Genomic DNA, 15,576 nt, shown 5'->3' with positions numbered 1-15,576 from the left:
CACGGATCCTCTGATCAAACTTCTCTCTGGCTCACAGAAGTCGCTGTGAAACCTCTTCCACAGCCTACCATTGAAAGCATAAAACCCCAAATCAGTAAATATGGAAATACACCTGGAGTGCAGGCTGGTGAGATGCAGCGTGGGGTCAGTCAGGGGGTGATGGTGAAATGTGGCGTTGGGTGTTATAAGAAATGTTTTGTGCGTGCTTGGCCTGAGGAGAAGCAGCTGCTCCATCCTTCACCTCCCATTCTTTTCCACCCAGGGAGCGCATGGAGTTACTGGAAGAAGCCAGGAAGATGGAAATGGCAAAGTTTCGCTACATCCTTCCTGTTTATGGCATCTGCAGAGAGCCGGTGGGCCTGGTCATGGAATACATGGAAACGGGGTCTCTGGAAAAGCTCCTGGCCTCCGAGCCCCTGCCCTGGGAACTGCGCTTCCGCATCATCCACGAGACAGCGGTGGGGATGAACTTCCTGCACTGCATGTCCCCGCCCCTGCTCCACCTGGACCTCAAGCCTGCAAACATCCTGCTGGATGCCCACTACCACGTCAAGGTACGCGCTCTGTGCCAGGGTATCCAACCTTTGGATGTTCCCCCATGGCTCCTGCCAGATGCAAAAAAAAAAAAAAAAAAAAAAACCAACTAGAAACCAGCAGCATTCCTTTAGAATTAAAGAAATGCCCACTGACCCAACCCCTCTGATTCCCACATTAAAATCCACCCAAATACAGCCCTTAAATAAATGCACCTGGTTTATGCACCATTTTAATACATAGATAGAGGTGTGGTTAGGGAACTCCGTGGGAACCCTCCTGAAATTTTAGAAGGATGCAGCGAACTCTGGTTCTGAGACCTAATGGGCCCTGCTACAAATTTCTTTTGAGAACAGGAAGAAAAGTGGTGTGAACCTCTAAATCGTCTTTGCCACTTGTTCAGTTGCCAAGATTGCCTTGTTCTGGGTCTTTGTCTGCACCACTAAATGCACAGATCTCATTTTCAGCTGGAGCCTGGGGAAGCCTTCCCAGAGGCAGCTCATTTCCATTTGCTCAGGGCATGTACAGTGAGGAAGTATCTCTGTCCTGACTGTTCATGCATACCAGAGGTCACTGAAAGGAATTTCTTTTGTGGCTGTAGCAGCATGAAATTATTTTTGTTATCCATTTCCAGAGTAAACTGGCAAACTTGTTGGCCTTCTCTGCTGGAGGTTCTGTGGTCAGCTGGACCGAGGAGGTTGTGCTTGCTTTCTCAACTTTCTTTTCAGGGATCACTGAGACTGAAATACAGTTTTTTCCCCTTTTTTTTTTTTTTTTTTTTTTTTTTGTGGTTTTTTTTTTTTTTTTTTAAGTGTTCAATTTTTTTTTTAGCAGTGTCATAATCCATCTGCTCCCTGTTTTCTTGGCCCCCTCACTGATCAAGTGCCTTTGGTCTTGCCTGTATCCTTCTAAAAATGAAGTTTTCATTAAATAAAGACAGATTTCCTGATGTCATGATAGGGTTGGAGCCATAAGAGGTGTGTACCACTAATGAAATCACACTTGCGATGGTCTCAGCTTTTTTACTAAGTCTCTTAGTCATTTATTTCTTAGAAGGATTTTCTTTCTGAGGTAGGAGGCATATACAGGTGATCATGCTATTATGACCACAACATCAGGATTTGAACTGCTGAAAGCCTGTTCTCACACAATCGTGCTGAGAGACCTTTGCTAAGTATTTATTTACTTAAAAGTTCATGCTTGCTTGCATAACTTCTTAAATTCCTGATTCTTGACTCATCCGTGAGCCCAGATAGCAAGGCTGTGTTTTTCTCACTGTTTCAGGAGGTTGAAGTGCCTGATGCTCTGCCTGCTGCACAGCCTATATCAGGGTGGTGATGTAACACAATGGGGGCAAAGTGCAAAATGTGCCAAAATAAAAAAGCCTCTGGTGAGGTCATTGCTGACATCCCTGATGTGCTTCTGTGCAAAACACATCAAGGTCTTCGGATCCTTTCCACGGAGTCCAGGAAGGAATGGTCTAATCCAAACCTTTTCCAGCCAGCAGTCTTTTACATCCACAGGCATCTTGGAAAGCCCTCCAAGAAGCAAAGCAGGCACAGGAATCCATATGCAAAATGACAGATGAACATATTCTGTGAGGCGCCTTCACTTTAAAAATGTGGCCCCTAACCTTCTTCTTGTGTGGCGTGAAATTTACAATTAACTTTCAGACCCTGCAGCTTGATTTAATGTGCATTTTCTTGCTGGAGGGCTAATGGAGCTGCTGATTGAAGTGTTTTTAAATGTCAGCATTAATTTAGTATGTGACCTGTCCCTAATAGAGTCCCAAGGTGAGTGAAGAGATGTTGCAGACTCCAAAAGAAGAGTTTGGAGGTAGGGAGGACTTTTACAAACTGTTTGCCCTTGAGCCAGGAAACAGTCAGTCTTCCAGTGGAGAGCATTGGAAAAGCTGCTGTGCCATCCTGCAGTTAAATGCAAACACACCCTGCTCCTTTTACAAGCCCTGTGCTCACTGTCAAAGCCCTGAGTGAGGCTGGTGACTAAGGCAGTGCTGCTGTACAGAACTTATCATCAAGTGGGTGCCTCCATATCATAAAGCCTGGCCATTACATAAGTGTGTGCTGAACTGGGAGGATAATTAGGAGGATGGCATTAGCCTGGGCAGGGATATAGATAGACAGATATTAGCTTTACCAAGGGCACATTGGGGGATTCCCTGGTGATTTTAAATATTTGTGTGTAACGTGTACAGCGCAAGGTAAAGCTTTGCTGTTTTCTGGAAGGTGGATGCATCCATCCTCCCTGGTATGAGTTGGTGCTGGGAGCTGCCTTCCCTGCCATGTCCTGCTCCTTCTTGTTTGCCTTAAACACTGTGCTTTCCTTGGCAGGATTATTTCATACCCAGGCAGACTTTGTCTTCCTTCGTGTCAACCTTTACCAACAAGATCCTCCCTTGCCTCTTTCTCCAGTGTTCCTCATACTCAATCTTTCAATATTTACACACTGTCTGACATCTATTTCTTTGCTCAACTGGACCACGTCTTTTGAGCTCATTCTTCAGCTCTCCTGCCCTCCACACGCATTCTGGATGCATCCCTTGAGCTGCTGTGATGTGGCAATCGCTGGCACGGGGGAAGCAATGCCACATTCCAGCTCTGCCCTCGTGGGCTGGGAGTTTGCTCCTTCCCTGCTGCAATGTGATCTCTCTGCAGGGCCCTTGGTAGGAGAATAAACACCCCACCACGTGCAGAAATCTCGTGCCCAACTTGTTGCCAGCTGCCATGCCTGTTGCATGATCTCTGTTGCTGCTTCACAGGTTTCCTGTCTTCCAAAATCTCATGTCAAGAGTGTTGCTTTTTGTTCAGGTGTTTAAAATTAAGCCGACCTGCAGCTTAATACTTTTGGGCGGAAACATTATTTTTAAGCTCTTGTTTCTGTCACTATCCAGCCTGGGTTTTTTGCAGCTCCTCATCTTGTCATATATGTATTTGTACACATACACAGACATACATGTATATATGTGTGGGTTCATGTATACACAGAAACAAGCCTGACCAGTTGTTTTTCATCTCCTAGATTTTGGTTTTAAAGAACTTGAAGCAGAACAAGCTGCTCTCAGCTGTGCACTGCTTTAAGCCCTCTGTAGTTGCTTTTCTCCCCTCCCCAGTTCTCCAGTTTAAACCAATGTGAAATTTGCTGCTGTGTTGTACCGTGCTGATGGTCTTGCCTCTGTGGTCTTCACTTTTATTTTTTGCAGCTTCAGCTGCAAAATTTCTGAGAATGGAGTTAGAAGCAACCTAGTCAGATGGCAAATTTAATTATCAGAAAGCTTCTTCATGTAGGTTGTTAACTGTAGGTACAAGCAATACCCAGAGGCCAGGCTGGTAAAGAGCAGTTGTCTCCTTTTATTAGACTGCCTGATGTAGGTAGCACAGCCACTTTTTTATCAGCTGCAATTGCTCTCCTGTTATTACAGATGAGGAGAGCCTTTGTTTTGTGCGTCCCTTCTGCTTGTTTCCTACCCTTCCTGATCAAGGTTTCCATGCAGGGCTGTTGTTGCATGGTTCTTTAATCCCAACTAACAAAGCTGGTTTGCACCTTGATCAATTCTCTGATTGATCTAATTGTGGTGGCACAGGGGAGGGAACAAAACCATCCCTGTTAGAGTAATGCAGATTCACAATGGATTAAAATGGGTGTTTGGCTTTGGTTTGTGCTGCTTCTGAAAAGAGCATTGCAAATGTCCCACCTGAAACTGGTTTGGAGGAGTTAAAAGTATCAGGGCAGGTTGGAAAAGGATGGAAATACAGTCTGTTTCAGAAAAGTTTATTTTAGAAGCTAACTGAAGTGCATTCATTAAGAAAAAAAACCTATTCATAAAGACATAGGTTTGAAGTGCGCATTGTGTTGGTATTTGGAATTATTTTTTAGTTGTAATTTTTAGTAGTCCAAATCTGTGACCCATGCAAATTTTTTTAAAATTTCAGGCATTTCTTAAGAACAAAAATGTAACAGCCTTTCCCCCTGCCCCCAGAAAAAACAAACAAAGGAAACATCCCCTGCCACCAGACACCCTTATACCTCACAGACAAATGTGGGGGCATTCTCAATATCCAAGTGCAGAGACTTTGTACAGAGACAAATGCTGGATGTTGCAGCAGAGATTAAAAATTAATCCAGTGAATTTGATGCAGAAAACCTTTTGGTGAACTCTGTCCCTGAGCCCATTGCCGCGGGTTCTTGAGTTTTGCTTGCAGAAAAATGACATAAAGCATCAGGAGCTAAGTGCACAGTTCAGGACATCAGGAGGTGAGAGCAGAGTTCAGGGCAGCCTGTCAGGAGTCATCACTAAAAAAAGGCACTTTCCAAGCACTCATTTTGTTCCTGGGAACTAGATCCCTGCAGTGCTTGGGAATAGCTGACTGTAGTAGCTGTTGTAGTTATGTGAGCATATCTTCTAGTTTAAAAAAAAAATTGCAAAATACAAAAGAACTACAAAAATAATTTCTTAAAGCATCTAAAACTTTGCAAGTGAGTGTTTCTGTATGAACTAGAGTGGAAAGGTCCACAAATGGCAGAAGCAGAGAATGTCTTGCGTGCATGAGGTTAAAAATAAACTGAACTAAAAAAAAAAAAAAAATAGAAATCTCCAGATCTTGGAATCCTTCAGTAAAGCAAACACTGCTGGAAGTGGGCAGGAAAACATGTGCAGCTCCCGTCCCTGCTCGGCGCTCACGTGTTGGTTCTCATGCAGCCCTTGAAGGAGCAGAGCTGCCTGAACATGAACCTTCCCACTGCCTGCGTGGGCTCTGGCCAAGGCTCCTTTCCTTCTCCCCACCTCCCCGCCGCGGGTTTTGCATGGAGCAGTCTGTCGCCTCCGTGTCTCCCCTGTGGTGCCACGTGTGCTTTTGAAGGGACCCACCTGAAATCACTGGTGCTGATGCCTCAGGTTTTTAGCTTTTGTGTGTTTCACATTCTGTGCTGCTTTAGTGTGTGGGTCTGGGCTTCACATTAGGGGATGATGAGCTCTCTTCACAGAGCAGGGACACAAAATAATTCCTTCTCCAGCTGGGCACCAAGGACAAATGATCCAAAGCTCAGGCCCAAGAGCACAAACAACGTGGGCTGGAGAGAGAAAAACAAGCAGGATGGGAGTGCCTGGGCTAAAGCTGGAATGGGACAATGAACTGCAAGGTGCAAATGGAGCAGAGCTGATCCCAGTGAGAGCCCCCGGGAGCGCTCGTGCATTTTGGGACCATTTTGGTTCCTCTTGGCTGCAGCCCTGGCTGGGCTCTGGTGCTGCCCAAGGTGGATCCATGGAGGAGATCCTTTTCATAAATCCCTGCTTTATTCTTTAGCTCTGTCCAGCCTCTGCTCTAGGTCAGCATTCTCAAGGCATCAGTGTGAGGAGCGAGATTGTGGATTCGCTCAGAATTTAGGGGAAGGGCTGGGTGGGGACCAGCAAGGATGTGGAGGAAGGAGTGGGGAAGGGTGCTCCACTTTCACTGCCTTCCCCAGCAAGGGAGTTGCAGAATGAGGTGCCTGGCAAGCAATTTAAAGGCAAACCAGGCAAGTTAAATGGCTGTATCTTCCACCCACTGCGCAGTTCCCACTGGTGTTTAAAGAACCTGCATACCTAAATACACCATGCAGTGAGGAAAATTTGCCCTAGAGGAACTAATAAAAGCCACGAAAAGCTGTCTGCAGAATGTCGCTGTTTTGTTGCAGCCTGCAAGATAACAATTCCTCAATTTCCAGTGCTTTCTCCTGCAGAATTTGGTATGGTGGAAGCCCTGCTGTACAGGTGACTTTTTAATTAATTGACACCCAGTCCTTCACACTAGGTAGGGACAGTTCCACAAGGTGAAGCTCTTGCTGGCCCAGGGAGGGTGTATGCTATGTACCTTAGCTGTTTCTTAGTTTGTAGGGTGACTTTTTCTGTCTGGAGTGCTCAGCTCTGCCTTAGCCCCCAGCCTTAGATTCACACACCGTAGCTGGTGGCTCCAAACACAGGAGTGTCACCCTGCTGTCTGCATTTCATCTTTATTTCTTAACTCATGCAATAGGAAACACGCCATTGTTTAGACAAAGAGGGAGGTGTGTGGCTTTAATTATGCCTGGATTTCTTGAGGAGTACACAAGCCTCTGCCTCACGTTAATCAAAGGAGAGCAGCGCTTCACCACGTCGGATCCGTTCAGACTTGCAGGGTTCAGTTCATTTCTGAACCTGACACCACAGCCTGGTGTGATGCTGGGGTTGGGCTTTTGTTCTCCTGTGGAGCACCAAGTGCCCCAGCCTCATGCAGCATTTCCTGCAGTGGTCAATTTGACTCTTCCCAGGGTGACCTGGCGTGTGGACAACGGTTCCTTGCGGCTTTCCTGGAGTCCAGTGCTTGGCTTGCTTGAGAAGTCCAGCAATCCCTCTCTTGAGAGTGTAGCTCTACAAGGATGAGAAACTATTCCTACAGATGACTTTGCTTTTTCCCTTTTTTCCTCCCTCTTTTTTTTTTTTTTTTTTCCTGTGTGTGGGTTTTTTTGTTCTCAAGTCATTCCCACATTACAGATTAAAGAGGGACAACAGGTTGGACATACCTGTGCTTTAGGGTGCAGGACTTCTCCAGCTCCTCAGAATGCCTCTGCTGAGCTCTTTGTCCGTGGGAGAAGTTCTTGCTGAAGCTGTGTGGGTTGCTTTGTTTGTTTTATGGCAAAAGGAGATTCCTTGCATGGCTGTGTAATGTGCCTGTTCTCCAGGAGGCTGAAGCTGGCAGCAGTTTTCTCCCTTTCCAGTAATGGACACGTGTTACAACTAGTTCTGTGGTATCTTTAGAGAGAAACTTCTCAAAGTGTACAGTCGGAGTCTATTAAAAAAAAAAAAAAGTTTTTTTTAATTATGCTTGTTGTTTTGAGGGAAAACTTTCTCAAAGGAGAAGCTGTGAAGATCAAAAGGGCAATGAGTCATTGAAAAACCTGAGTATATATTAGATAAAAGGAATGTGTAAGTTAGGGGGAGGGGGAATCTTATCTGACAGGTAGACAAAAATCAGTGGGTTCAGTGGTCCAAAAAGACTTGACTTTTCTTGAAATTTCCACTTGGCATAATAGACATTTTTGTCCAGTGGGAAATAAGTAAGACAAAGGAAATTCCTGGCCTATCTGTTTGCTCGATGATTGGTATGCCTTTGAGAGCAAATGAATGCATATTTGCTTGACACTTGAAATTAAAGTGGAGGTGTGTCCTTTTTATAAACTTGCTGTCACTTGTTGTGCTCATTTCAGCTGTGCTCCCTGCGTCACTGCACCAACTTGCTCTATCTCCTGGCTGCCAAAAAGAGTTCCCAGTGTGGGTTTTTGGTGTGTGTGTGTGTGTTTCCATTTGGGATTTTTAGCACTTGGTGGCTCTGCTGTTGGGCTTCGTCCTCACTGGCATGGTCAGTGTAACAGAACACCTGGAAGAGTGATTCTCCAGAGTTCATTGGAGAGCCAGGACTTTTAAACACCTCATACACTGTGAGGTTATGTAGGGAAAGGGGGTGGCAGGGCCAATAATTACATTAAAGGAGTTTGCAGTAGCTAAATTCGACTGGTTTAAATTACAATAAATTGTCTTGACTGTTTGTTGTGTTTGCTATGTAATGGGCTGGCATGCTGCTGCTTGCAAAAACTGCTTGCCTTTATTCCTTTATTTTTTTTTTCTTCTTCTTCTTTTAGCTTAACCATAAAGAAAAACCTACCATAGCATGATGCTTCCAGAGATGTTTTATTGGCTTAATATTTCTGAACAGCCCTTCACTGTATTTGTTGGATGATCCTGTTGTTCTTTGCAGAAAATATTTTGTGAACACCTTGAAAGTCTGATGGTACCATGCACTTTTCTCACCTTCTTCCTCCTCTTTTTTTAGATTTCTGACTTTGGGCTTGCAAAGTGCAATGGCTTGTCCCATTCCCATGACATCAGCATGGATGGTTTGTGTGGCACGATTGCCTATCTTCCTCCAGAGCGCATCAAGGAGAAAAACAGGTGTTTTGACACCAAACATGATGTGTACAGGTCAGTGAACTATGAAAACACCTAAATGCTATTTTAGTAACCCTGTAAAATGACCCCTTTTTTACTTGTTTTTTTTAAGCATGAAATCCCTAAATCCAGTTTGAGCCTCGTCTTGAAATGTGTCACATTTGCTTTGGGTTTTGCAAGTCTTTGTAGGGTAGAGAGAAGCCTTTTAAAACTGCAGGTGATCCTGGGTCTTGAAATTATTTGTTAGCAGCTGGCAGTGGGAGGCACTCTGCCCACCTTTAATTTCCCTTCTAAAGGTACATCCTGGCCTACTTTTTGAGTGTGTGATAAAATTCTGAGTTATCTTCAGTGGATTTCATCACTAGGTCTTTGGCTCCTCTTTCATGGCAAGATTATTAGGAAAAGGAAATCACAGCTTTAGATTAAAAAGATATCTCTTATTCTAAATTAAGTTGATTTATTTAAAGTCATCTTGCAGGGCAGAAGCATTAAATTAAATCCACTGTAATGCTTTCTCTGATTTTGTCAGGGTGCATGTGGAGTGGTTGGTAAATGCTATCAAGGACTTGGCAGCCTCCAGCAAGTTCCTGTGTTTGCTGCCTCAGGTTCCTCCCTGCCAAAGCTAGACTTTGAAATCATGGGTCTTAGCTGCATTCTTCTGTGCATGTGTGTGTGTGTTCATCAGCTGAATTAGGTGCAGAAGTGGAGGGATAAAGAAAATCAATTACACTTCTGTGAGGTTCTTTTGGTTAAAAATTTTTCTAGATTTTTTTTTTTACCTTTTAAATTTTTTTTTGGTAGCTTTTCCATCGTGGTTTGGGGAGTTCTTACACAGAAGAAGCCTTTTGCAGGTAAGTTGTGTGTTATCTTGGATTTTTTTTTCCTTTTTCCCATTGATAAGCACACTTCTTGTCCCAGCAGCCCCAGATTTTTGTGCATGACTTCCAAATTCTGACAGTCTTGTGTGGTAGAGACTTTTAAAATCTCAGTTTCTGGTCACAAGCTTAAGTCCTCCTTTGTGCTATGTCGTGAAAACAGAACCTGTATTGCTGCAGGGGCCCTTGTCTGCACATTTTTGCTTCTGCTGGAGTTTGCTGCACAGCTTCAGATCAGTGTGTGGCAAAGCCAACTTGGCAGGCAGCTCTGCTGCTGTTCAGAAGCAGCTCCTCTGTAGAGAGGTTCTGCAGTTTATTTGTAGATTGTGGGTACAGATTTGTTCCTTAAAAAAAAAAAAAAAAAAAAAAAGAAAAGCTGTCTGTGAGAATAAGCCCTGTTCCACCCTGCAGTAAATGCACCTCAACAGGCAGCTGTTTATTCTTTATGACTTTCCTGTGTCTGTGACTGGCCTATGTATAGCAAACATGTCCCAACAAGTTCCAGTCTACTATTAGTTCTTCTCCCAGTGAGCGATTCCGTTTAGCCCAGTGATTGATTTACAGCCAGGAGCTGCACTACTGCACCTCTTGATTTGTGTTCTTCCTTCACCTTTATGAATAGTTCAGGTACCTGGTCCAAATAAAACCTAAGGTTCTGTTTTCTTACAGCAGCTATGGAAATCCAAAGAGAGGTAGTAAAGAACTGTTTGAGTTTTTTTCTTTCTTTTTGTTCTTTATCTTTAATAGGTGGACAAAGAACACAGTCACTTGCTGAAAATTGTTTTTAAATGATACATGAGAAGCAGGTGTTACTGCTTCAAGATATTAAAAAATGTCTTGTTGGAGAAGACAACCAACAATTTTCCCCCCTATTGATAAGAAATCTAGGAAAAAAAGTGTGAAAACAAATTTTCAGCCTAATGCACTCTTAATGCTCTTGGGAAAAAAAGAAGTGATTCCTTTTGCTGGGACATCTAAATTTGTGTGCTTTTGCTTTGCAGAGGAAAACAACATTTTACATATTATGGTAAAAGTAGTTAAAGGCCACCGCCCAGAGCTACCTGCTGTTTCCAAATCCAGACCTCATTCATGTAATAACTTGATCAAACTGATGCAAAAATGTTGGCAAGATGATCCTGGTGAACGGCCAACATTTCAAGGTAAGATTTCCTCTTAACTTGGCTGCCCATTTATCCTTCTATGAGTCATGTTATTGCTCAGGAGTCTGCTAATTCTTTGGGTAAACGCTGAGAAGCTCTGTGACAGAGTAAATAGAGCACATTGTGTGGTGGAGACAATGATACAGGCCACTTACTCATTTGTGGAGGAAGGGATTATCTGAGGACATGTCTGACCACGATGGTGTTATGTAAACACAAGCCTTGTACTGAGCCAGTTGGTTCATTTAGACAGAAATTATGTTTATTTCTGATAGTGAGTGTCAGGACATAAGCCAAGCTGGAGTTGGTTTGGTTTGCAGTGTACCAAAGCATTGAAGGAACTGGCTCTTGAAATTTGTACTGTTGTATGCTGAGAAACTGAATTGTTTTCTTGTAATGAAACAGTTTGTACAGTCACTTCTCTGCCAGTAAAAGGTTTGAACTTGTCCAAAGCACCTGTTACGAATTCAAGTGTGCAGAGGGATGTAGCTTCATTTAACATTAATGGGAGAGATTTGCTTGTTCCCTCTCTTCCTGCTCAAACAAGGAATGATGGATTCCATCTTTAAAAAAAAAAAAAACAAACCATATCTAAATCTGCCAGCAGTTCAGTCCTGTAGTGTGGCCCCTGTGTAACAGCAGTCTGGTGTGACTGAAAATGAATTGTTTGAGCAGCCGTGTGTACCCTTGGCTTGGCTGCACGCTTGTGCCCACTGAGGAGGTGCTGGATGGAATGGTCAGCACTGGAGTCCTTCTCCCTCAGTATCTCAGAGATTTTAAGTTCAATTGATAGAGAAAGGCAGCAGGGTATTTCAAAAACTCTCCTTCTGGAAAAACCAAGCACTAAAACCTTCTCTTGTTTTCTTGAAAGAAATCACTTCAGAAACAGAAGCCCTTTGTGAAAAACCAGAAGATGAAACAAAAGAGATGATAACTCAGGACCTGGACACCAAGAATGCCCCAGAGCAGCAGCCTGAGGTATTTTCTCTTTCACTTTGTGTTCAAACTTGCAGGGTTTTGGAAGGAACAGGCTCCTTTACGACATGGAAGGTTCCAATCAACCTTCTCTTCGCTGCTTTTGAGCACCACCTTGCCTGATAGAAGCGGGTCTTGGTGAAGGACAAGCAGGGGCAGGGGCATGGACCAGCTCAGGAAAACCTCAGGGCAGAACCAAATGCAAGTGCATCTTATTTTGTGGAGGGAGAGTTGGACAGTTAGGAAATAAAGGCTGGAACTGTGTGGGTGTGACTGATCTTAAAAACCATCATAGACAGAAGAGCCACGTGGCTTTAGTGGCTCTGAGTACTGATGGCAGCTGCCCTCCTGCTTCTGAAAAAATTTCAGTGACCTAATTCATAGGTTTCATTTAATACAAATAGTTTTTAAGGCTACCTGCAAACTAAAAAAATTATGTTTCTTCTGTAATGCCTTGTGATCAGTTTTGTTTGCTGACCTTTCTAAAATGCTTGTGTGCTTCTCTTGAAGGGGATTTGTGCACTATCCCAGAAGAAACAGGAGCCTGCTCTTCCATCAGTTAAGGATTACAGTCTCTCAGAGTTGTTGTCCCAGTTGGATTCAGGGATTTCACAGACCATGGAAGGCCCTGAGGATCTCAGCCGCAGCTCTTCTGAGTCCAAACTTGCCTCCAGTGACAAGCGGCTTTCAGGAGTTTCATCTGTAGATTCAGCTTTTTCATCCAGAGGATCCCTTTCCCTTTCCTTTGAACGGGAGAGTTCAGGTAATGGTCAAGTTTTCCTTTGTAGTTGTTTGGATTGGGGCATGGGAGTCAATGGGTTGGAGAGTAGAATAACATTCTGGAAATTACTGTTAGCCTTGCTTTCTCTTGCTGTCAGCACCACAAATTTGTTTACTGGAGGTAGTTATTTAAAAGGAAAAAACAAAAAAAAAAATTATGTGGTTCTCGAACATGATCTAATGAGAAAAAAATAAATCTCATTTACTTTTGTAAAGGAGTAAACTCCCATTAAAGCAATTACAGAATCGGTCATGTAGAGGTTGGTTGGAAGGGAGGTCACTACTAGTCCAGCATCCCGCTTGATGTGGGATTAAAGCCACTGCCCAGTCAGGTCAGCTGAGTTTGTGGCTTTTTTCAGTTACACTAAGCCTAAACCTCAGCACCTTAGTTTTTGAGAGGACTCAAGTCACCTTCTCAGCAGCCCTTGGGGCTATTGTGCTAAAGACCCCCTCACTTTTTCATTCCAGTGCTGAAAACCCCAGACATCTGGTTTTTAGTTAGGTAAACAATGGTTAGTGCAGGGTGATCAACCACAACATCCTTTGGTCTTCATACCACAACAAAGAGAGTTAGTGGGGGCTCAAATATAACCTGAAAATGTTCTGGGACTCCTGTGGAGCAAGGGGGGGTGAATTGCTCTGCAGGCAGCTCAGTGCTGAAACCATGGGCAGGTAAGGTTTGATGGGTATCAGAATTGTGATGCTGTGTTTTCCACAGAATCTTAGAACAGTTTGGGTTGGAATGGATCTTTAATGAACAGGGACATCTTCAACTAGATCAAGCTGAATGTGTTCAGGGATGTGGCATCCACCACCGTTCTGAGCAACCTGTTCCAGTTGTTTCACCACCCTCATGGTAAAAATTTTCTTCCTTGTATCTATTCAGATATTGGTACTACAGACATACAGAAGAGGAAGTTAACGGAGGCAATTTTATCTGGAGATACCAGCAAGCTGATGAAGATCCTCCAGCCTCAAGATGTTGATATTGTTTTAGATGGGAACTCCAGTCTTCTGCACTTGGCTGTTGAAGCAGGTCAAGAAGAATGTGTCAAATGGCTCCTGCTGTACAACGCTAACCCTAACCTCACCAACAAGAAAGGGTCCACCCCTCTTCACATAGCCATCGAGAAGAAATTTAAAAGCATCGTGGAACTGATTATGGCCAGGAAAATCAACGTCAACGCCAAAGATGAGGACCAGTGGACCGCTCTCCACTTTGCTGCCCAAAATGGGGATGACTTCAGCACCAAAATGCTGCTTGATAAGAATGCATCCTTAAACGAGGTGGATTTTGAGGGCAGAGCCCCCATCCACATAGCCTGCCAGTACGGCCAGGAGAACATCGTGCGCATCCTGCTGAGAAGAGGCGTCAACGTGAACATCAAGGGGAAGGACGACTGGGTGCCCCTTCACTACGCTGCCTGGCAGGGCCACCTCCCCATCGTGAAGCTGCTGGCCAAGCAGCGCGGCGCCGACGTCAACGTGCAGACCGTGGACGGAAGGACCTCGCTCCACCTGGCCGCCCAGCGGGGTCACTACCGCGTCGCCCGCCTCCTCATTGACCTGGAGTCGGACGTCAACGTCCGCAACGGGCTCCTGCAGACTGCCCTCCACATCGCCGCCGAAACCGGCCACACCAGCACCTCCAGGCTACTCCTCAAGCACGGGGCAGACATCGAGGCCGCCACGGCAGAAGGATACACGGCCCTGCACTTGGCATCCCGCAGCGGCCACTTAGCCACAACAAAGCTGCTGATGGATGAAAGGGCCAGCGTTCTAGCCAGAGGCCCTTTAAATAGGACAGCGCTGCACCTTGCTGCGGAAAACGGGCACTCTGAAGTAGTAGAAGAACTTGTCAGTGCAGAAAATATCGATATTTCTGACAGCGAGGGGTTCACAGCTCTTCACCTGGCTGCGCGGGGGGGGCACGCGAAAGCGGTGGAGGTTCTCCTGAAGCACGGGGCCCACACTGACATGCCGAGACCCAAGTGTCAGGCCCTGCTCCCGCCCGCTCAGCAGAGCAGGAACAGCTCGCTTACGGTGTTGTTAAGTGACACTTAAGCAAAAGGTGCAGAGTGGTGCTTTTTTACCTGGTGTGAGGAGGCTGCTGGAGCTCAGGGCCTTCTCCAGCTGCGCAGGGATGCGCTCACCAGCGGTGGCAGCTGATGGACTGAGGTGTTTGAGTGTGGCTGAGGCCAGGTGCAAGGCCAAGAGCTGGAGTCTGCCGTGGTCTGTGTCACTCGTTCCGTGCCTGCCCACCCTGCCTGGATCTGGACATTCCCCTCACCAAGGATGTTCTGAGAGAATGATGCAACTTGTGTGTTCTCCTCCCTGCTTTTTTTTTTTCCCCCTCATGTGCCAAACTAATTTAAGAACTAACATTATGCTTTTTTTTTATTTTCATCAAAACAAAAAGAAAAAAAAATAGATGGCATAGATACATGGTTCATTGCAGCAATTGATATTTTGGGCTGAAAGCCTCCAGTTTAGAATAAGCACAACAGCAGTCTGCTTGAAATTAATGCAGGAGTTGAGGAAAGGGCTGTTTAAGGTACAGTTAATCAGGTTTCTGCTACGTTTTTTAATGGAGATATTGATTACAGATTTCCATGTACTCAAAGTTTATGAGGCAGACTTAATAACAAGGCAGGATTCCAAAAAGAATAAGCAGAAGTAAAAGCTTAACACTGTCTTCGTGTACAGTACTCCCTTGTATGTATCCTGAGATCAGTAAACTGGACTAGGTGCTTAGTGGTTTGTCTTAAATGAGCAAGTCAAGAGCTCAAATTTGTACTGGACTGGAAATGGATGGTCTGTTCTAACATCACTGTACCAATTTGCAAAACACTGTTTGGAGGGGCTGATGACTGGAACTGATATACTGTGTATATAGGATTTCTACCTGTTGTATGCTTTTTTTCTACTGAAGAAAATAGATTGCTTAGAGTGGGTATGTTTTAATACACCTTTTAATTTCACTCTTTTCAAAGTACAAATGTGGCCTGTTATTAATAAAAAAATGTGTTCCACAACTTGTCTGTATTTTGGAGTCGATAAAGCAACTGAAAACCCATTGGCCAACAACAGAAGAACAAAACTATCATGTGTTTAGTGATCACAGAATGGGTTAGAAGGGACCTTAAAGACCCCCTGATCTGAGCAAGGATACCTTCCACTAGATCAGGCTGCTGAGAACTCCATCCAGCCTTGTCTTGAATGATGCTGAAGCCCAAACTGTTCACATGTAAGGCTGCCCTCAGTTTTACATTCC

The 15,576-nt window shown here is 44.5% G+C and overlaps 1 protein-coding gene across 1 annotated transcript; it reads left to right on the top strand.

Moving 5' to 3' along the window:
• The first annotated feature begins 268 nt into the window (after window positions 1-268).
• RIPK4 (receptor interacting serine/threonine kinase 4) lies at window positions 269-15,329 on the top strand. Its single transcript, XM_053935057.1, has 7 exons — window positions 269-554; window positions 8,397-8,545; window positions 9,314-9,363; window positions 10,389-10,547; window positions 11,419-11,525; window positions 12,033-12,285; window positions 13,189-15,329. The coding sequence occupies exons 1-7, from the start codon at window positions 270-272 to the stop codon at window positions 14,364-14,366; spliced, it is 2,181 nt and encodes a 726-aa protein (XP_053791032.1). The 5' UTR covers window position 269; the 3' UTR covers window positions 14,367-15,329.
• The last annotated feature ends 247 nt before the right edge of the window (window positions 15,330-15,576 follow it).

This window comes from Vidua chalybeata, chromosome 2 (assembly GCF_026979565.1).
Source record: "Vidua chalybeata isolate OUT-0048 chromosome 2, bVidCha1 merged haplotype, whole genome shotgun sequence".
Classification (NCBI taxonomy): Eukaryota; Metazoa; Chordata; class Aves; order Passeriformes; family Viduidae; genus Vidua; species Vidua chalybeata.
This window is presented reverse-complemented; position numbering and strand designations above follow the sequence as displayed.

What these genes read in the sequence shown, in the direction of transcription:
- RIPK4 (XM_053935057.1), top strand. Translation starts at nt 270, where the DNA reads ATGGAGTTACTGGAAGAAGCCAGGAAGATGGAAATGGCAAAGTTTCGC. An exon ending in ACCAAACATGATGTGTACAG is followed by an intron (nt 8,546 to 9,313) that starts GTCAGTGAACTA and finishes TTTTTTTGGTAG; the next exon opens with CTTTTCCATCGTGGTTTGGG. An exon ending in CCCCAGAGCAGCAGCCTGAG is followed by an intron (nt 11,526 to 12,032) that starts GTATTTTCTCTT and finishes CTTCTCTTGAAG; the next exon opens with GGGATTTGTGCACTATCCCA.